Source organism: Plecotus auritus (assembly GCF_963455305.1).
Source record: "Plecotus auritus genome assembly, chromosome: 10".
In the NCBI taxonomy this organism is placed as follows: domain Eukaryota; kingdom Metazoa; phylum Chordata; class Mammalia; order Chiroptera; family Vespertilionidae; genus Plecotus; species Plecotus auritus.
Genome location: NC_137785.1, coordinates 6167718 through 6191766, shown reverse-complemented (window position 1 = coordinate 6191766; position 24049 = coordinate 6167718). Strand labels below are relative to the sequence as shown.

At 43.0% G+C, this 24049-nt stretch overlaps 1 protein-coding gene across 1 annotated transcript; it reads right to left on the bottom strand.

The window, feature by feature from the left end:
• Window positions 1–983: 983 nt before the first annotated feature.
• Window positions 984–22312, bottom strand: LOC308236105 (uncharacterized protein). Its single transcript, XM_080645420.1, has 5 exons — window positions 22132–22312; window positions 16869–17014; window positions 13070–13196; window positions 6632–6705; window positions 984–5127 (listed from the first exon to the last, which is right to left on the bottom strand). The coding sequence occupies exons 2-5, from the start codon at window positions 16881–16883 to the stop codon at window positions 2827–2829; spliced, it is 2517 nt and encodes an 838-aa protein (XP_080501546.1). The 5' UTR covers window positions 16884–17014; window positions 22132–22312; the 3' UTR covers window positions 984–2826.
• Window positions 22313–24049: the final 1737 nt, after the last annotated feature.

The window sequence follows — 24049 nt, the reverse complement described above, 5'->3', positions numbered from 1 at the left end:
AGAATAAAATGGGACAAAGACCAGCACAGTAATAGCTGTGTGGTGTGCATGGACCAAAATCAGACATTTTTTTTTTATTGGCAGATTGGCAAAATATATATTTTGGTGGATCTCTAAATTTCAGTAATTACTCCATGTGTGCCATGAGATAAAAAATGTTGAAACCTCTGTTTTAGAGCTTTTCACCCCAAAGCAGAAAAAAATACATTCTGGACAAAATGAACAGAAGGCCCTTTAAACTGAGAAACAATGTCTGCTTCATGTATTTTTGTAATCACCTTTGGGGGGTTGTGGCGAGGAAGAACTTATGTACATTTGGCATCAATACACCTCCTCAATATTCCTCACTACAGTACCAGAAAATGTAACTATTGTCTGGATGGGATTGAATAATTTCAATGATCTGCATTTCATAGCATGTCCTTTAACAGAACAAATTCATAAAGCCCCTGGTCCAGATGAACCATAGTCCACAAAATATCAGCACATACATATACGTAGGAATGCTCCATGGGTATGTCAGAAAGTAAAGTAGAAGAATATTGAACATCTTGTTTCTGTAATGATTTTGTCAGTCCTTTGGGTGGCACATGCATAAGAATTGATCTTTACCACCTTGTACAAATTGAGCACTGGACACTGGAGAATCAATGTAGGGCTTTCATTTTAATCTCTGCTATCCTGCTGTACGTGGAACTAACAGTGATGCCTTGGAAAACACTCCAGGGACAGCTAATGAACATACCTCTGGTCATTCGGTAAATATACAAAATAACTTCTGATGCAAAATAATAATTTCAACCGCAAATTTACCATGGTGTCTGGGGTTCCTCTAGAAAAAATGACCAACATCCACTACATTCAAGTCACTGAGAATAAAATTTGGTTAATACTGGTTGAGTCCATCCTAAGAAAGAAGTTAATGAGGTAACACTGAGAAATTCTTAAGCATACAAATGAAAATCAAGACAAGAAACGTGATTACATTTATAAAGGACAAAGAATCCAATTTATTATAATCCATAACTATTCAGTCAAAACTATAAAATCCAACATGAAAACATCAATAACGGTCTATCTACTTCATGAATAGAAAGTAAAATATTGCCAAATTCTGATGTCAGTTATTGCATTAGTAAAATTCCAAACTATAGAACAGAAGCTACAGGGGACAGAAGGGTGATATGGGAGAGGAAGAGGTTTAGATGCCATTGTTATAGCACTGCAGAAAAGAGTATCAGCTGAATAGAAAAATGAGGGAAAAAATAACACAGTAAAGAATATGAAATAGGAAATGAAAGAAATAAACTTAATTTTCTGAGTTCAGCTAGGACTGCAGCTCAGAAACAGATGTCCTCTCCCAATGCAAAGTAGTTGCCAAAGTTCGTGGCAATTCTGCATCTTGAGTAAGAAACATCTCCTACCTTGTACTACACCACCACTGGCAGAGGATTTGCGAGAGAAGGAGGGAGAGAAAGAAGGATAGAAAGAGCAATGATAATGCAGAATCACTGATCAGCTGCGATTGCGTGAACCCTACTGGGTATCTAGCCCAAAAACAGGGCATGAGCCTTGATCGGGAAATGAATGCTGACTGCCCGGTTCATGGGTCCACACTTTACCATTAAGCAACACAGTGCGGGCATCCCCAGTGCTTATCAAAGTCACACACAGTACATTTACAGGTGTTCTCTGCAGTACGAATTCTCTTGTGTTGTGTAAGACAAGGATAATTAAAAGTTATGCCTCATTCTACACATTTGTAAGGCTTTCCTTCACAATGAATTCTCTGATGTTAAAGAAGACTTCATTGACAAGGATTAATCTCACAGATGACATTTGCAAGATTTCTCTCCAGTATAAACTTTCGAATGTACAAAAAGGAATAAACACTGACTAAAGCTTTCCTCACATTTCCTTTTCTTTTTTCAAAACATATTTTTATTGATTTCAGAGAGAAAAAGAGAGGAAGCTATAGAAATATCAATGATCAAAGGAAATCATGGATCGGGTAGCTCCTGCATGCCCCACACTGGAGATTGTGTCTCCAACCAGGGCATATGCCCAGAGAGGGAATTGCACACTGACCTTGTGGTTCATAGGTCGAAGCTAAACCACCGAGGAATGCCAGCCAGTGCTTCCTCACATTTTCTACAGTGTAAAGGCTTTCCTCCACTATAAACTTGTATGTTATTCAGTAAATTTTGAGCTGTGGCTAGAGGCTCTTGTACATGCTCTACAATTGTCAGTTCTCTCTTTACTATGAAGTTATTCATGTACAATAATAAAATAATGCCGTATTATGGGTTTCCTACATTTGCACATTCAAAAGGCTTCTTCCTATTTAGAATTCAGTGAGTTCAGTAAGTATTAACTGCTGGTAAAGGATTTATGACACTCCTCAAATCTTTAATACTTCTCTCCAGTATAAACTCTGATGTGACAAAAGGTTTGAGTAGTTGCCAAAGGATTTGCTACATTTTCCAAACACATAAGGCTTCTCTCCAGTATGAACTCTGTGATGGTAAATAAGGGCTGAGGAATGCCTGTAGGCTTTGCCACATTCTCTATGTGTATAAGGCTTCTCTCCATTGTGGATTTTCTGATCCTTAGTAAAGTGTGAGGACTGGTGAAAGATGTGGCCATAGTCCCTACATTCATGACAATTGTCTCCAGTATGCTTTATCTGACAGTCAGGAAGGCCTAAAGGGTGCCTGCAGGCTTTGCCACATTGTCTTCATTGGCAGGACTTTTTTCCAGTATGACCTCTGATAAAAACCTGGAGTTGATAATGCACTGATGACTTTGCCACATCAACTACATTTGTTAAGGTTTCTCTGTAGAATGAACTCTCTGATGATTAGTAAGGTGTGAGGACCGGCTAAAGGCTTTGCCACATTGTTTGCATTCGTAAGGCTTCTCACCAGTATGAATTCTTTGATGGCGTGTAAGCTTTGAGGAATCACTGAAGGCTTTGCCGCATTCTTTACACATATAATGTTTCTCTCCAGTATGAACACCATGATGACGATAAAGGGATGAGTAATAGGTATAGGTTTTGCCACATTCATTACATTTATAAGGCTTCTCTCCAGTATGAACTCTCTTATGCCGAGACAAGTTTGAGGAATGCCTAAACGTTTTGCCACATTCATTACATTTATAAGGCTTCTCTCCAGTATGAAATCTCTGATGGCTAGACAAGTGTGAGGAAAGCCTAAACACTTTGCCACATTCATTACAATTGTAAGACTTCTCCCCATAAGGCTTCTCTCCAGTATGAACTCTCTGATGACAATTAAGAGATTGTGCTGCACTGAATCCTTTGCCACATTCTCTACATTTATACGGCCTCTCTCCAGTATGAACTCTCTGATGATAATTAAGGGATGCTGCCACACGGAATCCTTTGCCACATTCTCTACATTTATATGGCCTCTCTCCAGTATGAACACTCTGATGATAACTAAGGGATGCTGCCACACGGAATCCTTTGCCACATTCTCTACATTTATACGGCCTCTCTCCAGTATGAACTCTCTGATGCAAAGTAAGTTGTGAGGACTGTCTAAAGGCTTTGTCACATTCTGTACATTTATAAGGTTTCTCTCCAGTATGATCTCTCTGATGCAAAGTAAGTTGTGAGGACTGTCTAAAGGCTTTGCCACATTCTCTACATTCATGACCCTTCTCTCCAGTATGAGTTTTCTGATGGTCCGTAAGAGTTTGAGATTTCCTGAAGGCTTTGCCACATTCTCTACATTTGTAAGGCCTCTCTCCAGTATGAACTCTCTGATGATAACTAAGGGATGAGGAGTGCCTAAAGGCTTTGCCACATTCGTTACATTTGTAATGCTTCTCACCAGTATGAACTGTCTGATGCCTCTTAAGGGAGGAGGAATCACTGAAGGCTTTGCCACATTCTCTACATTTGTAAGGTTTCTCTCCAGTATGAACTTTCTGATGTCGAATCATATTTGCGGCAATAAGGAAAGCTCTACCACATTCTGTACATTTATAAAGCTTATCTTCAGTATGAACACCTTGATGATTAGTAAGACCTGCATGGCTGATAAAGGATTTGCCACATTCTCTACATTCATAAGGTTTCTCTCCAGTGTGAATTCTCAGATGAATTCTAAGTCTTGAGGACCGCCTAAAGGCTTTGTAACATTCTGTACATTTATAAGGTTTCTCTCCAGTATGAACTCTCTGATGTCGATTAAGGGCTGCGGACTCAATGAATGCTTTGCCACATTCTGTACATTTATAAGGCTTCTCTCCAGTATGAATACGTTGATGGCGATTAAGGGAGGAGGAAAAGCTAAAGGCTTTGCCACATTCGCTACATTTGTAAGGTTTCTCTCCAGTATGAACTTTCTGATGTCTGATCATTTTTGACGCGTGGAGGAATGCTTTACCACATTCTCTACATTTATAACGTTTCTCTCCAGTGTGAATTCTCTGATGAACAATAAGGGTTGAGGGTAGGCTAAAAGCTTTGCCACATTCTGAACATTTATAAGTCTTTTCTTCTGTATGATTTCTACGATGTTGAGTATGTCTTGAGGGCTGACTAAAGCCTTTTCCAGTTTCCCTGAGTTTGTAATACTTTGCAATAGCATGATTTCTTCCCTGATGTACAGTAATAGATGAACGACATTTAAAGGCTTTGCCACATGGTTTACATTTGTAAGGCTTGTCTCCAGTACGAATTCTTTGATTTAGAGTACAACTTGAAGGCCAATTAGATGTTTTAGCAGAATCTATACATTTAACAGGTTTTTCTCCACTATGGATTTTTTCCCATCCATTTAAATTGTGTATCTGCCTGGAGATTGTACCACATGGATTCCATTTGTCAGCCTCCTCCCCAGGATGAATATTCTCTTGTTCAATGTAATTTGAAGACTGCTGAAAAGACTGGACACATTTACTTCCTTTGTCTGTCTTCTCCACAATAAGAATAACCTGACGTGTATTGTGATTGGACATTTGGTCAATGACTTTTCCACTTTTAGAATGGTCCTCTGCAACCTCACTTGTGCGATGATTAAGGTATGTCTCTCGCTTAAAGTTTTTCCAATGTTCAATCCATTGATAACTGCTATCTCCATTATGTGTACTCTGGTGATAATGGGAGACAGAAAGACCTTTAGTCAGAGTTATAATTTCATTACACATGTACATGTTATCCATAAGAACCATTTTTTGATACTCATTAAACCAAGATAATTGTATAAAGAAAGCTTCTGAATACATTAAAACTAGAAGTCTAGTGCATGAAATTTGTGCTGTCAGGAGGGGGCCCTCACCCAGACTGCACCCTCTTGCAGTGCTGGAGCCTTCGGGAGAATGTCCGATTGTCGACATAGGCCTAAGCTGAGAGTTAGACATCCTTAGCACTGCCACGGAGCTGGGAGAGGTTCCCATCAGCGCTGCTGCACTTGCCAGCCGTGAGCCCGGCTTTTGCCTGAGCGGTGACCCACTGTGGGAGCGCACTGACCACCAGGAATCAGCTCCCATGTTGAGCATGACTGGACTGAAAACAACTTTCGGACATCCCCCCAGGGTCTTGGATTGTGAGATGGTGCAGGCCAGGCTGAGGGACCCCACTGGTGCACGATCTGGGCCAGGGACGGACACGAGAGGTGGGCCAGCAAGGGAGAAACTGCGGGAGGGCTCCAGGGCCTGTACAGCCCATCTCGCTCAGTCCTGATTGGATGGACCCCAGCAGCTTGCTAACCTACTGGTTGGAGCATCTATCCCCTGGTTGTCAGTGCACATCATAGGGAGCATTTGAGTGGCCTTAGCATATCATTAGCATATTATACTTTGATTGGCTGAACGGATGACTACACAACCAAACACCATATTAGGCTTTTATCATATAGGATTATAGACAAAATATAAATACAACACCTTAATTGCTAGAGGAAGAAGAATGAATGCTTGTTTAACAGATTGCCAAATTGCCCAGACAGCATGGCTCAGTGGTTGAGCTTCGAAGTATAAACAAGAAGATCGTGGTTCTATTCTGAGTATGGGCACCTGACCCAGCTGGGGGATCGCTCCACAGTGGGAGGCATACAGGAGGCAGCCAATGAATGATTCTCTCTCATCATTGATGTTTTCCTCTCCCTCTTCCTGTCCCTTACTCTAAGAAATCAATAAAAATACATTTTTTAATAAAAAATATAGAACATTGCCAAATTGAGCACAATTTAATATATAGATACATTATAAATTTAAATTTTGGAAATGATTGAATGAAAGTTTATTCCCACCCTACATTTTAAACAATTCAAATGATTATTTAATCTAGAGTCTACATGAGTTACTAGTTATTCCAGATTTCCTTTCCAAGATTGGGTGACAGTAAAAAGCTGTTTTCAATCTTCATGGGCAGAAACACACTGATCTGTCAATGTAACTGACTTTGAATTGGGAGGTTTTCCAAATCCATAGTACATCTGACATCGTTAGGTAACAAGAAATTTAGTATAACTGTTCCAGATTAGTTCTGTTTATATTAATATCATTAATATCCTCTCTTCTCATCACACTCTTCTGCAAATTCCAAGACTTTCATTAAGTGTACATTATCAAAGCAACATCTTTTATATCTTACCAGTATTATTTCAGAGAACAAATCTTGTATTCTGGGCTTTGGCATAAAGGCCTGGTTATCTTCAGATGACATACCTGAAAGAAAACAAATTTTCAGTTTTGACAGTCAGGTGAGTGCACTTTGAAGTTACCAGCAGGTATAGGCCAAATGACAGTTTTGAGTACTCCAAGGGCCACTAAAGGATTCCAAAGAAGCTCAAGATAGGTACAATGAAGAAAAGTCATATCGAAGTGTGAGAAAGAGTTGCTTACATTTGCAAATCATATCTGCTCAAACTGCCTGGCACACAATGGCAATATTATAAAAACATTCCCAATTCCCAATTTCTTTGCTGGAGACAGATGAGAGAAGTGCGTGTTCAATGATCTCGCTGTTTTGAGGCATCTTGAAGAACATGTGTCTATTGTGCATGACACAGAGTACGAACAGAGTGGCAGTACACAGTGAGTGCTCTGTAGTGGCTGCTACAGAGAAACGATGAGAAATTATTCGAGCACCACAAAGGCTGCAGTACTGAAGATAAGATGTACATCACGCCTGAAAAGATACCGTGGTTCTGAGAAACACACAAAGAACATTTCAACTGTGAAATGAAACAGAGAAGGGAACTAAGAATACCAGCACCCTAAATGGTGTTCACTGAAAGAATTAGTGTCCCAGGTGGTTATTATTTGTTTCCTCCCATAGAAAGCATGTTCAAAAGCCTGCTTGCTTACAATTCCGGAATCTCAACAAAAGATATCAAGTCATGCATAGAATCAGAAAAAGTGTCCCATCAGAAAAAAAGAAATCAAACTGGGACCACATCAATAGAAATATATTAATTACCTGAAAAAGTTTGGTTCAGTGGATAGAGTGTTGGCCTGTGGGCTAAAGGGTCCCTGGTTCAAATCCAGTCAAGGGTACATTTCTAGGTTTCAGGCTTGATCCCCACTAGGGGGATGTGTAGGAGGCAGCCGATTAATGATTCTCACTCATCACTGATATTTCTATCTCTCTCCCCCTTGCGCTGTTTTGGAAATCAATAAAAATATATTTTTAAAAAAGGAATGGAACTAAATATTTTAATGCAGAAAAGGAGGGAAAAAAAGACAACTATACAGTATAATATGACCAAAATATTATAGAACCAAAATGAAAATACAATGAGAAAGTATTTTATAAACACCACCTTGAAAGGGGAAATCGAAAAACATAATATCCGAATTAAAAAATACAGTAGAATCATTCATGAAAGACATGCTTAACTTAAAACATCAAAGAATGCCCTAGCTGGTTTGGCTCAGTGGATAAAGCGTCGGCCTGCGGACTGAAGGGTCCTGGGTTCAAATCCGGTCAAGGGCATGTACCTTGGTTGTGGGCACATCCCCAGTGGGAGGTGTGCAGGAGGCAGCTGATCCATGCTTCTCTCTCATCAGTGTTTTTATCTCTCTATCTCTCTCCCTTCCTCTCTGTAAAATATCAATAAAATGTAAAAAAAAAAAAAACAAAAAAAAACCAAAGAATTTGCCTGGGAGAGAGGAACCAAGATGGCAGCATAGGTAAACACCTGTACTTGCTGCCTCCTAAAACCACATCAAAATTACAACTACACTTGATCTTAGCCAAAAGGCCGAGAAGCGATAATAATTACAACTAAAACACAGAACAACAATCATCCAGAATGGAAGGAAAGCTGGCTGAGTGGAAGTACAACTAGAGAGGTAAAGAAGAAAGGAGCCGAAACCGGTTTGGCTCAGTGGATAGAGCGTCGGCCTGCGGACTGAAGGGTCCCAGGTTCGATTCCGGTCAAGGGCATGTACCTTGGTTGCGGGCACATCCCCAGTGGGAGGTGTGCAGGAGGCAGCTGATCGATGTTTCTCTCTCATCGATGTTTCTAACTCTCTATCCCTCTCTCTTCCTCTCTGTAAAAAATTCAATAAACTATATAAAATGTGTGTGTGGGTTTTTAAAAAAAAAAAAAAAAAAAAAAAAAAAAAAAAAAAAAGAAGAAGAAAGGAAATGAGACTGGTAGGAGGTGTGGAGGCGTGGAACAATCTAGCAGCCAAATGTGTCACTTTTTTTAAATATATATTTTATTGATTTTTTACAGAGATGAAGGGAGAGGGATAGAGAGTTAGAAACATCGATGAGAGTGAAACATTGATCAGCTGCCTCCTGCATACCCCCCACTGGGGATGTGCCCACAACCAAGATACATGCCCTTGACCAGAATCAAACCTGAGACTCTTCAGTCCGCAAGCCGACAGTCTTTCCACTGAGCCAAACCAGTTAGGGCGTGTGTCACTTTTTTAATTGTGAGGGAGATACTAGCTCCTGCTTGATCTGAGTTCCAGTGCCGGGTGAAGCTCTGGGGGTCCAACACACATAAGGGGAGAAACTGGACAGTCGGGCATCAGGGCAGGAATGCGGGGGAGGCTTTCATCCAGACAGAGGTGTTCACAGCGGTCATTGTTCCTATGCTGGGACCTCCCAAATGCAGGGCTAACTGGCAGCCTTTGCTGTTTGCTCTGCCCTGGAGATTCCCTGACACCCCATCCTACCCACAGCCATGCTGTGCGCAACAGCTTTTGCATATGAATGGCCTGTCCTTTCTCAGCCTAAAACCTGTCAAACAAGCTGAAGCTGGGTCAGGGAGCTCCAAAACTATCAAAAAAAGGCCCCAAAACCGGCACAAGCAGCAGCCTGCCTTGCTTCACAAGCTGGGCCTCCTCTGGGCACTTCCAAACAGTATAAAGAGAAAAATCTGCAGATCTCTCTGTAGCTCCTGTTGGGTGGCCCCAGGCAGTGGTTGATTTTGCACCTCCTTGGAGATCCAAGAGGCAGTGTACCCAGTGGTCAGAGTGAGACCATACCAGATTACAACTCTTCACATTCATAAGTGACACACTCAAGGGGCAGACTCAGTGAGCACCAAAGCCACACTGAAGTAAGTCCTGCTCAATAAAGGTGTCTCCTGCACAGCAGCTCTGCCACTGTAGTCACAGTTGGTCCTGACAGCAAATGGCCTGGAGGTCAATTCCCTACAGTGATACCAAAAGCAATCAAGGCTTGCCCTAACCGGTTTGGCTCAGTGGATATAGCGTCGGCCTGCGGACTGAAAGGTCACAGGTTCGATTCCGATCAAGGGTATGTACCTTGGTTGCGGGCACATCCCCAGTAGGAGATGTGCTGGAGGCAGCTGATCAATGTTTCTCTCTCATAGATGTTTCTAACTATCCCTTTCCCTTCCTCTCTATAAAAAATCAATAAAATATATATTTTAAAAAACAAAAGCAATCAAGGCTCAACTACAACAAGACTGTGCAGACAGTCACAGATGGGTGACCAAGAATGTCTACATAAGTTGATTGGGGAGGCTGAGCCACTGAGCCCTATAGGATACCTACCACAAAAGGCCACACTATCAACTCCAGAGACTTAGCAGCTACCTAGTACATAGAAACAAACACAAGGAAGTAGCCAAAATGGGGAGAGAAAGAAACTTGTCAGAAATGAAAGAAATTGAAGAAAGTAAAATACTGGATATAGAGTTCAAAATCACAGTTATATAAGGTTACTCAAGAATTTGCTAGAAACCTCCGAGGAACTTAGTTACATCTTCAAGGAACTTAGTGAGAATGCCAAAATTATGGAAAAGAACCAATCAAAAATTAATCATACATTGACTGAAATAAAGAATAATATACAGGGATACAACAGTAGACTAGAGGATCCCAAGTTCAAGTCAATGATTTGAAATATGAGGAAGCAAAAAACACCCAACCAGAAAAGCAAAAAGAAAAAATTATCCAAATATATTAAGATAGTGTAAGCAGCCTCTGTAACGACTTCAATCATACCAACATCCGAATTATGGGTGTTCCAGAAGAAGGGAGAGAGCAAGATATTAAAAACCTATTGAAGAAATAATGACAGAAAACTTCCCTTACCTGGTGAAAGAAATAAACTTACAAGTCCAGGAAGCACAGAGAACTTCAAACAAGAGGAATCCAAAGAGGACCACACCAAGACACGCCATAATTAAAAATACAAAGTGCAAAAGACAGAGAATCTTAAAAGCAGCAAGAGAAAAACAGTTACCTACAAGGGAGTACCCATATGACTGTCAGCTTATGTCTTAACCGAAACTATGCAGGACAGAAGGGAGTAGCAAGAAATATTCAAAGTGATGAATAGCAAGAACCTACAACCAAGATTACTCTACCCAGCAAAGCTATCATTTAGAATTGAAAGTCAGATAAGGACCTTCACAGACAAGAAAAAGCTAACGGAGTGCATCACCACCAAACCAGTATTACATGAAATGCTGAAGGGTATTCTTTAAAAAGTGACGAATTAGAAGAAAAAGGTAAAGATAAAAAATTATGAACAACAAGGTGACAACAAATATCTATCAACAAGTGAACCGAAAAATCAAATGAATAAAAAATCTTATGAACAGAATAAACTGGTGAATGTAATAGAATCAAGTGCATGGAAATGGAACAGACTGATGATTCTCAGAGGGAAGGGAGTGTGGGCAGAAGAGTTTAGACAAAGATCTTATATTCATGTATGCAGTACCTATGGACATGGACAATAGGATGGCGAGGGCTGGGGGTGGGTTGGGAACTGGGTGGAGGAGAGCTGGTGGGGGGAAAGAGGGACATCTGTAATTATCTCAATAATAAAGATTAAAAAAATAATTTTAAAAAAAGGATGAGAAAAAAAAATGCCTGGAAGCAGTGGCTCAGTGGTAGAGCTTCGATCTATGAACCAGGTGGTCACAGTTTGGTTCCATGTCAGGGCAAAAGCCTGAGTTGAAGGCTCGATATCCGATCATGCAGGAGGCAGGCAATCGATGATTCTCTTTCTTCATTGATGTTTCTATCTCTCTCTCCCTCTCCCTTCCTCTCGGTAATCAATAAAGATACATTTAAAAAATAATTAAATTATCAAAGAATTTTACATAAATCAATAAAATTTTGATTCCAAGCCAAGAAGTAAGTGGAAATATGAAGAGAACATAAGAAACTCCTAAGACACTAACAAATCAGTCTCCAAGTAGACCCCATAAGGATAGGAGAGTGAAAAGGAGAAGGTAGCTTATATAAAAAATTAATCGTTTAAGATCCTGACAATTGGAGAAAGAGACATACAAATGCAAGAAGCTCACTGAATTCGAAGTAGAATGAATATAAACATGAGAACAGATAAAAAGCAATGAAAACATCATGAATTCCAGAATATTATTCCAAAAGCACATAATAACTACTCATGGAATGGACAGCTCTTCTAAAATCATTATAGGGTTTCTAAGAAAAATACTATTCGAGGCAAAAATGGGCACAAAATAAAACAATGAACTGATAAATGACCAGAAACCATACAACAAGAATACTGATGAATAGATCAACAATGGAGAGGAAAACACTTTTCCCGCTCCCAAACATTCTCATCATTAGATCTGCCCTGTAAATAATCCTAAATAAATATACTTCTGGAGGTAATTTAAAAATTCTACACAACATTAACATATCTATATTATAAAAAGCCAGTGGCCGTAACACCGCAGCAACCAAATGAACCATCAACAGGAGGTGCATTGATGTTTCCCCCAGCGGCAGCAGGACTCTGGGTCTCACACAATTTCGCATGCTAGGCCTCTAGTGAATATATAAAGATGCCTTGTCTATGCAAAAATATACAGAAATATCAAAATTTGAGGTGTTCTAATAAAGAAACAGATATCACTTTTTTTTCTCCTGTTGAAATTTAGAAAATAAAAGGAATAGTTCCATCGCTCCCTTTGATATGTGATGACCACCAGGGGGCGGCCCAGAACAAGGCCGGAGAGAAGAGGCAGGGCGCTAAGGGAGTGAGGGAAGGAGAAGGTAGGGAGACAAGTGGCCAGGCCTAGGGACCCTACCCATGCACGTATTTCATGCACCAGGCCTCTAGTGGTAAACTCCTGGAACATTCTAGAAAATGACTGTCTGAAATATTATTTTCTGATAGTACCTTCATTAGTGTAGACAAAATGTGATGTTGCAAACACTGAGTTCCTAATGCACATACAACATGAAGTATTTCTTTTCTACACCAAAGAATTCCCCATTTGTTCCTTTGTACAAATATATATATATTCCTTTTAGAGAAGAAGAGAGGAGAGATAGAAACATTAATGATGAGAGAGAATCACTAATCAGTTGCCTCCTACACACCACATACTGGGGAGTGAGACCACAACCCTGGCATTTGCCCTTGAACAGAATCAAAACTGGAACCTTTCAGTCTGCAGGCCGGTGTTCTGTCCACTGGGCCAAAAGCTAGGGCCCAACTTGTTCCTTGAGAGCAAGAATCTACCATAGAAAGCAGAAGCCCCTAGAGATGTGAAAATAAAGGAAACAAAACCCTGCAGATGGAGTAGGAACTCCGGAAGGAAGTCATCCTCACCCAAGGAGGCCAGGTTGCTGAAGTTCTCTAACATCACCTCCAGGTACAATTTCCGCTGAGCTGGATCCAGGCATTCCCACTCCTCCTGAGAGAAATCTATGGCCACATCCCTGAAGGTTAGTGGTCCCTGAAAGATAAATATTTACCAAGAGGTCAGCAGAAGAGTTCACAATGTCACCCAACAAGAAAACAGTGTCAGGAGAAGAGGTTTGGACCTAGGGGAGTATCCTGAATCATCCAATAAGACAACGTTGCCCCAGGAACATTCTCTGATGTGTTTTCTAACACTGACAAATGAGGATGACACATGTCCATAGATCTAGGGTTCAGATTTTCCCATACTAGAAAATGAACTTTAAAATTAAGTCATGGCCCAAGGCGGTTTGGCTCTGTGGGCTCAGCTGATAAGAGGGTCAGCCTGCGGACTGAAGAGTCGTGGGTTCGATTCCTGTTAAAGGCAGAAGCCTGGGTTGCAGGCTCAATGCCCAGCAGGGGGTGTATAGGAGGCAGGCAATCACAGATTCTCTCTCATTATTGTTCTGTCTTTCTCTACCTCCCTTCCTCTCTGAAATCAATACAAATATATTAAAAAAATAAATTAAATTAAGGCATGGATACAAACATAAGGATTTCTGAGTGCTGCATTTGCATCATTCAGGGCAAGCGGAGTATATTTGTCAGAGGGAAATGCAATGGTGGTTTGGAGTTTAGGGACTTCTACTCAAGTGTGAAGCAGTCCACAACAAAATGAACTTCTGTAAAGACACAGATTCTGATGCAGGTTCTGAGATGGGGCCTGTGTTTCCACACCTGTCACAAGCTCACTTTTTACTTGTGATGCCAATGTTTCCGAATCATGTGCCATACTTGTGAATATACAGAAAAAGAAAACATAGGAAATAATTTATATAGAACTTTGAACTAAAAGGCTTTGTTAATGGAATTCAGTTCTCATGGAATAGGATAGATAAGAACCACAATCCTTGCCAAAACCGGTTTGGCTCAGTGGATAGAGCGTCAGCCTGCAGACTGAAAGGTCCCAGGTTCGATTCCGGTCAAGGGCACGTAACTTGGTTGCGGGCACATCCCCAGTAGGAGGTGTGCAAGAGGCAGCTGGTCGATGTTTCTCTCTCATCGATGTTTCTAACTCTCTATCCCTCTTCCTTCCTCTCTGTAAAAAATCAATAAAAAAAAAGAACCACAATCCTAGTTGGAAATTTACTATGAGCAATCTTAGAACAAGATTATTCTGCCTGGTCGACCTGGTGGGGTCCAGTGGTTGAGCGCTGACCCATGTCTCAAGATATCACTGGCTTGATATCTGGTCTGGACACACAATCAAATCGGGAGCTGGAGCCCCAGTGTGGGGTGTGCAGGAGACAGCCAGTCCATGATTCTCTCTCATCATTGATGTTTGTATCTCTCTCTACCTCTCCTTTCCTTTCTGAAATCCATACAAATATACTTGAAAAAAGTAAAAGAAAAAATAGAAATAATGTTAACAGTTTAGGCACAGAGACACACATTTTACAAGTATGAAATCAAGATGGTTTAGTGATTCCGAAAATCTCATGAATCTATTTGTGTGTGATCCCTTTATGTTGTATAAACACAATAAGGAGAGAAACATAAGGATACAAAATAAGTTAGACCTATTGTTTCCTTTGTGTGGTTGTAAATCCTTCCCTGGGGAGAGTTTTCCATTGAGTTTTGCAGAGTGGGAGGCAGGGAGGTAGAGGCACAAAAGGGAAGGGGAGTGGAAGGGAGGGAGGGAGGGAGGGAGAGAGAGAGAGAGAGAGAGAGAGATATCAAAGTGAAAGAGAGACAGAGACACATTGGTTACCTGCCTAACACATGTAGCCATGACATACTTGCCCTGGACCAGGAATCAAACCCTCCAATACTAATCCACACCAGCCTGGGGAACTAATTTTTCTTACTAGTACATTTCTTTCAAAATTTTTATGTATCATTAGCTGAGAGCTATGTTGTAGAAATTCAATGAAACTGGCCAAAACCGGTTTGGCTCAGTGGATAGAGCATCAGCCTCCGGACTGTAAGGTCCCAGGTTCGATTCCGGTCAAGGGCATGTAACTTGGTTGCGGGCACATCCCCAGTAGGAGGTGTGCAGGAGGCAGCTGATCGATGTTTCTCTCTCATCGATGTTTCTGACTATCTATCCCTCTTCCTTCCTCTCTGTAAAAAATCAATAAAATATATTTTTAAAAAAATTAAAAAAAAAAAAAAAAGAAATTCAATGAAACTGAATATACGTTAATAATATCATTCTTGAAAACTTTTCTAGAAAATAGAAAAAGTTACCATGTAGGGTATGTCCATGATGGGAGTTAGAATATAATGAAAAAGTAAAGAATCAAGGCCTGATTGTTTAAAGGTCCCTTGAAAAAGCCAATTATCTGTAGGAAATAAAAGTAATTCCTTCATTTTCCAAAGCAAACACAAACTAAGCAGAAGGACATTTCCAGATGTGAAGTGATGGTCTTTGCACAACTTTCATTAAATGGCTGCTACACCCTTCTTACTGAGAAATGGGGACTATTAACTCTACAGTGAGTGCAGCACCTATACCATGGGAACATCAGGTGGATTGCACAATGGGCATCAGGTGACTGATAGACACGGAAGCTCAGGTCAGCATTGCTGTGACATTACTGCCAAAAATACCTCAATAAAGAAATCATTATGTGGAAATGATCACAAATAAACATTAATTTTTGTAAGTGTCAACCCACCGGTACCTCTCGTGTTCTGTAAGCTAAGAGTACATTGAACTACCAATTCTTTGAACTAATCTAGTGAGCAAGTGTCTTCTATTTACTCTTCTTTCAGAACCTGCTGAGCTATTCTGAGCAGTAAAATGTGCATTTTCTTACCCCTGATCAAGAGCTGATGCTGCAGCCACTTGAACCTACAACCTACATTTCCCTTTTTCGAGACACAAGAGCCTCTGACCCCATCCCAATAGGGACGTTAGACATGTCTGCCTTCCCACAGGTGGCTCTGTCATAAAAGGGATGTTTTGAGTATTTGCAAGTCATTAATTAAAGGTGGGAAGGCTTCCTGACCTTGTGGAGGCTGCATAAAATGAAGGCAGAGAAGGCTCTGGGACAAAGAAGAGAAATAAAACCCGGCCCGTGAGGCTCAGAGGTAGAGCGTTGATCTCTGAACTAGGAGGGCAGGGTTCCATTCCTGGTCAGGGCACACTCCAGGTTTCAGACTTGATCCTCAGTGAGGGGTGTGGAGGAGGCAGCTGATCAATGATTCTCACTGCTCATTGATTTTTCTATTCTCTCTCCCTCTCCTTTCCATTCTGAAATCAATAAAATCATATATTAAAAAAGAGAAAGGGAAATATAGAAACTGTTTATGTTGACAATCATAAGAAAGAAGGAAAGGAAAACAACCTGCAAAGGCAAGAACAACAGAAGTAGAGAAATATGGAGGAGAGGAAGGAGCCCCAGAGAGATGAAGGGGAGCTGAGAGGGAGAGGGGTCCTCACGAACAGAAGTGGGACAACAAAGGGGGAGGCACTTCAAACAGAGAGAATGGTTTAGAGAGAAGAATTGGGGGAGTGAGTGCAGGGACAGAATCGGAGGTTTAGGGATGACGGCAAAGAGGGAGAAGCAGCACTGCGTCAGCCAGCTGTGGGGACAGGACAGACAGTAACAGGAGCAGCAGAGGGGACTGGGGACAGAGAACTGGGAAGGGAAAGATAAATATATCAACAGATGTTCAAGGAAAAGCAAACACAGCCTCTGACCCAGGACACATCTTTTACCTGAGAAGCAGCCATGTGGTCCTGGTCCTGATGGGGTCTGGGTTGTTTCCTCAGGTGACAGTATGTTGACGAGTCACAGAATGTGCCTTCAAAGGTGTCCTCATAGCCTGTTAATCAGCTCCCCTCACACTCACAGTCAGAAGGACCTGGAAATGAGAAATAGGCCATGCCTTCCTGTCCTTTTCACAGGTGAGAGTCAGGAACAATGAGCTCCTACATGGAGACCACACTGTGAGGTGTTTTTTTCTGTCTTCATGTGTCAAACACTTCCACAAACTCCTACAGCAATGAGACTGTGCTTCTCTGATGAACCTCCAACCCAACAGAGCTCCCCTTACTTCCCCTGAAGAAAGCCTGCCCTGGAGAGAGACCAAGATGGCGGCATAGGCAAACACCTGAACGTGCTGCCTCGCACAACCACTTCAAAACTACAACTAAAAGACAAAACGGGTATCATCCAGAACCACGGGAAGGCTGGCTGAGTAGAAATTATATAATTAGAAGGAAAGAGAAAAGCACACTGAGACTCGGAGGAGGAGCGGAGGTGCAGAAGTGAAGTGCAGAGGTACGGAGGCGTGTGGGCACACAGAAAGGGCTGGCAATTGAGTGCCCTGTTGTCTTTTTCAATCAGGAGGGAGATACAAGCTCCTGACTGCTCTGAACTCCAGTTATGGGCAAAACTCTGGGGACCCAAACTCATATGGGGAGAAACTGGACTGTCTGGCATTGGGTGGAACTGGAGGGTGGCTTTCTCTCAGAGGTGCTTGCAGCTATCCTTGTTCCTGCACAGTGCCGTGGGACACAGACATGGGACCTCTTCCAGGCAGGGATGATGGTCAGCCATTACTGTTTGCTCCACCCTGGTGATTCTGAGACCCCGCCCCACTCAATTTACAACCCCACCCAAGCTGTGTGCAGAGGCTTTTGCATATGAATGGCCTGGCCCTTTGCAATCTGACACCTAACTTACTGCAGCTGGGTCAAAGAGCCCCCCAGCCTCCAAAACAAAACCCAAGGCTGGACAGAAGCTTCCATTGCTTCATAGCTGGGCCTCATCTGGGCACCTCCAAACCCCAAACAAAGAGAAGGAATCTGCAGGTCTCTCTGTAGCTCCTGATGGGTGGCCTCTCTCCTTGGAGAACCAAGAGCCAGTGTACCCAGTGGCCAGAGAGAGACCATGCAGACTACAACCCTTCAGATCCATAAGAGACACACTCAGGGGGCAGACTCAGTGAGCGCCAAAGCCCCACTGAAGCAAGTCTTGCCCCATAACGGTGTCTCCAACTCAGTAGTTCTCCCATCATATACACAACTGATCCTCACAGCCAACTGGCCTGGAGGTCAATTCCTCCCACTGATACCAACAACAATAAAGGCTTAACTACAACAAGACAGTGCCTACAGCCCACAAAGGGGTGCACCACGAGTGTCCACGTCACGCCCTAACGGGTTTGGCTGAATGTATAGAGCGTCGGCCTGTGGACTGAAAGGTCCCCGGTTCGATTCCGGTCAAGGGCATGCACCTTGGTTGTGGGCACGCACCTTGGTTGTGGGCACATCCCCAGTAGGAGAAGTGCAGGAGGCAGCTGATTGATGTTTCTCTCTCATCAATGTTTCCAACTCTCTATCCCTCTCCCTTCCTCTCTGTAAAAATCAATAACCTATATTAAAAAAAAAAAAACCTCTTTAAAAAAATAATAGTGTCCACTCAGGTAATTATAGAGGCTGAGCCACGGGGCTCTATAGGACACCTAGCACATGAGACCACGCTATCAACACAGGGAAACAACCAAAATGCAGAGGCAAAGAAACAGGTCACAAATAAAAGAAATGAAGGAAAGCAAACTACTGGATATAGAGTTCAAAACCACAGTTATAAGATTACTCAAGAATCTTCTAGAAACTGCAGATAAATTTAGTGAGACCCTTGAGGATATGAAAAAGGACCCACTAGAAATTAAGCATACACTGTCTGAAATGAAAAATACTATACAGAGATCCAACAGTAGACTAGAAGATCCCAAGAATCAAGTCAAGGATCTGAAATAGAAAGAAGCAAAAAACACCCAACCAGGAGAGCAAAAAGAAAAAGGAATTCAAAAAGTTGAAGATAGTGTAAAGAGCCTCTGGGACAACTTCAAGCGTACCAACATCAGAATTATGGGGGTGCCAGAAGAAGAGAGAGAGCAAGATACTGAAAACCTATTTGAAGATATAATGATAGAAAACTTCCCCCACCTGGTGAAAGAAATAGACTTAAAAGTCCAGGAAGCGCACAGAACCCCAAACAAAAGGAATCCAAAGAGGACCACACCAAGACACATCATAATTAAAATGCCAAGAGTAAAAGACAAATAATCTTAAAAGCAGTAAGAGAAAAACAGTTGATTACCTACAAGGGAGCACCCATATGATTGTCAGCTGATTTCTCAACAGAAACTATGCAGGCCAGACGGGAGTGGCAAGAAATTTTCAAAGTGATGAATAGAAAGAACCTAAAACCAAGATTACTCTACCCAGCAAAGCTATCATTCAGAATTGAAGGGTAGATAAAGAGCTTCACAGATAAGAAATAGCTAAAGGAGTTCATCACCACCAAACCAGTATTATATGAAATGCTAAAAGGTATTCTTAAAGAAGAGAAAGAAGAAAAAAGTAAAGATAAAAATTATGAACAACAGCCGAAACCGGTTTGGCTCAGTGGATAGAGCGTCAGCCTGCGGACTGAAAGGTCCCAGGTTCGATTCCGGTCAAGGGCATGTACCTTGGTTGCAGGCAAATCCCCAGTGGGGGTTGTGCAGGAGGCAGCTGATCGATGTTTCTCTCTCATCGATGTTTCTAACTCTCTGTCCCTCTCCCTTCCTCTCTGTAAAATATCAATAAAATATATTTAAAAAAAAAAAAAAAAAAAATTATGAACAACAAATACATATCTATCAACAAGTGAACCTAAAAATCAAGTGAATTAAAAACCTGAGGAACAGAATAATCTGGTGAATATAACAGAATCAGGGGCATAGAAAGGGAGTGGACTGATAATTCTCAAAGGGAAAGGGGTATGGGGGGGTTCAGGAAGAGACTGGACAAAAATCATACACCTATGGATGAGGACAGTGTGGGGGAGGTAAGGGCAGAAGGTGGGGTGGGAACCGGGTGGAGGGGAGCTATGGGGGAAAAAAGGAGAAAGAATTGCAATAATCTGAATAAATATTTATTAAAAATTAATTAATTAATTTAAAAAAATCTGAAGAACAGAATGGACTGGAGAATATAATAGAATCAGGGACATAGAAAGGGAGTGGACTGACAATTCTCAGGGGGAAGGGGGTGTGAGGGGTGCGGGAAGAGACAGTTCAAAAATCTTACACCTATGGATGAAGACAGTGGTGGGGGGGGGGAAGGGCATTGGGTGGGGTTGGGTGGGGAATGAGGTGGAGGGGAGTTATGGGGGTGGAAAAGAGGAACATCTGTAATAATCTGAACAATAAAAATTAAAAAAAACACATGTTCTTAAATAACAAATTGTCACAGATAAAAAAAGTAAATCCATTGATGAAGAGCATGCGCGCCCACACACAAGCACAGAAAACACCACAGCAACAAAGCTAAGAATTCTAATTTTACTTGAAAAAGCACCAGGTAGTGACAGATTCAGGTCACCTCCTCGTTGCCATCCCAGGAAATGACACGGGACCCATGACCAACAGACAAGTCTTACCCATCTGAGTGAATAAGGGTTGCAATTGGAAGCAAATAATTATAAAATCCCCAAGCCTTATAAACTGGATATTTAGGATTTTCATTCAAATCTGTGTAACTAAAACAATTCAGCTGTTAAATGAAATATATAAAGACACACCGAGACAGGATGACTCAGTGGTTGAACTTGGACCTATGAACCAGGAGGTCATGGTGAGATTCCTAGTCAGGGCATATGGCCAGGTTGCAGGTTTGATCCCCAGTGAGGAACCTGCAGGAGGCAGCTGATGAATGATTGCCTCTCTTCATTGATGTTTCTATCTCTCTCTTTCCTCCTTCCCTCTCAGAAATCAATAGAAATATATTTCAAATATATATATATAGACATATATAGAGCCACAAGCCAATATATCACAATTTAACAATCCACACCCCAATCAACTCACCTCTCATCCAGATCAGGGTTCCCCTCCTCCAACTACTATGTATTTCTGTCTATGGATCTGTCTCTGTCTCCCTGTTCCCTTTCTCTCCACTGCGGTCCTTTCCTGTGTCCCCCTCTCCCCTCCCTGCTCTTTCCCCCCTTTTCTCTCTGTCTGTCCCTACACCTGGACCATGAACCTCCTGAAACCCATTTCCCTTCAGGTGCTCTTTCTCCTGGTCTCTGATTGCTCCCATCTCCACACACGTCTGCGTCTTTCCCTCCCCACGCCCGCGGCCCCTCTGCTGCCTGTTACAGTCTGTCCTGCTCCCCACAGCTGGCTGACTCCGTGCTGTTCCCCCTCTGCCCCCTCATCCCTGAGCCCCCCTTTCTGTCCCTGCACTCGCTCCCCCAACTCTTCTCCTCTGAACCAGTGTCTCTGTCTGACCTGCCTCCTCCTGTGTGGCCCCCACTTCTGCTCACCAGGACCCTCTCCCTCTCAGCCCCCCTTCCTCTCTCTGGGCTCCCCCTCCTCCCTATTTCCTCACTTCCTTCCTCCTCAGGCTCCTTTCCCGAGTTACCCCCTCACTCCTACCGTCACCGTCCAGTCCCTCCCACACCCCCTATGGGCCCCTCTCTGTGGACCCCTCACTGCCCTTTCTCCCTCCCACGTGTCTGTCTCTCTCACTCCCTCTCCTGACCCCCCCAGCCCGGTTCCCCGCCCCCCGCAGTCACCGCTCCCACAGAGCCCCTCCCTGCGGGCAGGTCACCTCTTCTGGGGACACCGCGTTCTTCCCCCTGAGCCCCACCCCATGGAAACTGTGCTCCCCTGGCATTCAGACCCCTTATTAATGGGGGTGGGCCTAGGAAGGCGGGGAGCAGACCCCCAGGCCGGGAAGCCATCCGGGCTCTTTGGGCGGAAAGCGCCGGGAGGGGGAGGGGCGCAAAGGGCGGGAACCCCCTGACCCAGACTCTCAGCCCCGCGGGGAGGACCGGCGGCCCCGGGAATGGTTTTCAGCAGGAAAACCGCGCGGCAGGCGGTGGCCCACAGCCAAAGGCGGACAGACCGCGGGCCAGGGCCTCAGTTTCCGCCCAAAGGAACGCGGCGCCTCCACTGCGCAGCCGCCCGGGACGCGGACTCACCGCTGTGAGGGGCTCCGTGGCGGGGACCTCAACAAGGACTTCAGCGCCTGCAGCGCCCCTCAGCCTTCCCTGCTGGGAGGAGGACGGAGAGCAGCAGCTTTAAAGCACAAACACCTCCTCAGGGGGAACCGCCACCTTCCTCTCCACAGCCGCTTCCGCGTCTGCATGGAACTGCGCATGCTCCTCCCTGCGGGATGGGCGGGGCCTGAGCTGAGCTACTCCGCGATGGGGGCGGGGCCGAGCTGCAGGGACAGAGGGAGGGAGGGCGGGGCAGGAGCAAGGGGGCAGCCCTGGTTCCCTCACCTCCTCCTGCTGGAACAGCCCTTCCTGGTGGAGTTCCCACGTCATTGTTGGGGGTTTGGCTGGTGACGCGGCTGTGAAAGGATTCACAAGGGAGAGAAGAGACAGGAGCAGAGAGAGGGCGTTTATTTTACTTCTTTAAAGGGAGGAAAGGGCCAGGTGCCCTTTGATGGCACAAGGCTCCCCAGGTAGAGGAGCTGTTCTTTTATTAGGGTGCTAGCGAGTAAATGGCTGCTGTGGCAAAGCATAAAGAGGGGAGGAGGAATCTGGAATTCACACAGAAGTTTCCAGATCCCAGAGGCTGTGCTTAGAGCTACTGGCTGGCTTGCCCTTCAGCAGCAGATGTCCCAGGGAGGAGTCTTACCCAGGATCTTCACAGGCCGGTAACACATTCTTACAGTGAAGTGACAGAGAATTCAAAAGGCGGGCCGATTGGGATTGAAACCAGAAACTTTCTGCCTCTGATTTGCCTGGATCCTTAAACCCTCAGTGAGGAGGGGGGAGGGGTAGGACAGCCTGCTCTCTCAGCCCCTCCCTGTCCCCCCATCTGAATGGAGAGGCAGCTTGAGTTAGGGAAGCAGGTGGATGGGGGTGTCAGAGACAGACCCAGATATCCATTCATCCTTAGGCACCTGATGAGATAAGGTCTCCTCCAACACTGTTGGGGAGATATTTTAATTCAGGCGTCTTCAAGGGATAAAAATTTTGTGTGTAAGTTGTGGTCTTTGAAGTTTTTGTGTTCTGGGAATCCATTTTTAAATGAATGTCATTAAGTTAATAGTCCCTATAATCTAGATTATGGACCATTGACAATAATGTAGAATGTCTCCTGTTAGTATTCCTTATATTTGGGAAACAAAATAATTTTAAAATCATCAATATTCAAAAGTTATAAGAATAATAACCATTATCAGTTGTCTTAGTCTGATAACGATTTCTAAATTTTGATTATTTTCCAGTATTTTCATGAATATAGATATTCCCTAGAATTTTATCAAACTTTATTTACTTTAAAGATATACCTGTTTAGAAACCTGTAATTTAGAGTAAGTCAGACCAGAAGATTATGTTTAACCTATATAAGTATTTAATCACTTTAGGCCAATAAAATATCAAGCCTCAATATTGCCACCCAAAGCTGGAAAACATACCACTTATAACTAACAAATGCGTCAAGACCAATCCATTCTGCAAAGACAGTCAAAGACTTCTACACTGGAAATGACACAACAATGCTAAAGAAAGCAGATACAAACAAATTGAGGCATTCCTTAATATCCCCTCTTCTACAGAATAAATAGATTACCCATCAAAATTCCAAGGCAGTTTTGGCTAGGGACAGCCAAAGAGATGTGGGACAGCCAAAACACTTCAAATATGGAAAAGTTGAAAGATTTACTTTTTTACACTGAGAAACATTTTACAAAGCAAGAGTAAGCAAGTGGGTGTGATCCTGGATTAACACAGATCCATACACCAAGGGAACAGAGGGGAATGCCCTGACAGAAACCCCGATGAAGCCTCACCTGCATGAAGCAGGGGCCTTCTCTGTGGCAGAGGATACAATCCACAGGGGCAAATGCAACCTCCAGAAATGGTGTGTTAAAAGTGATCTACG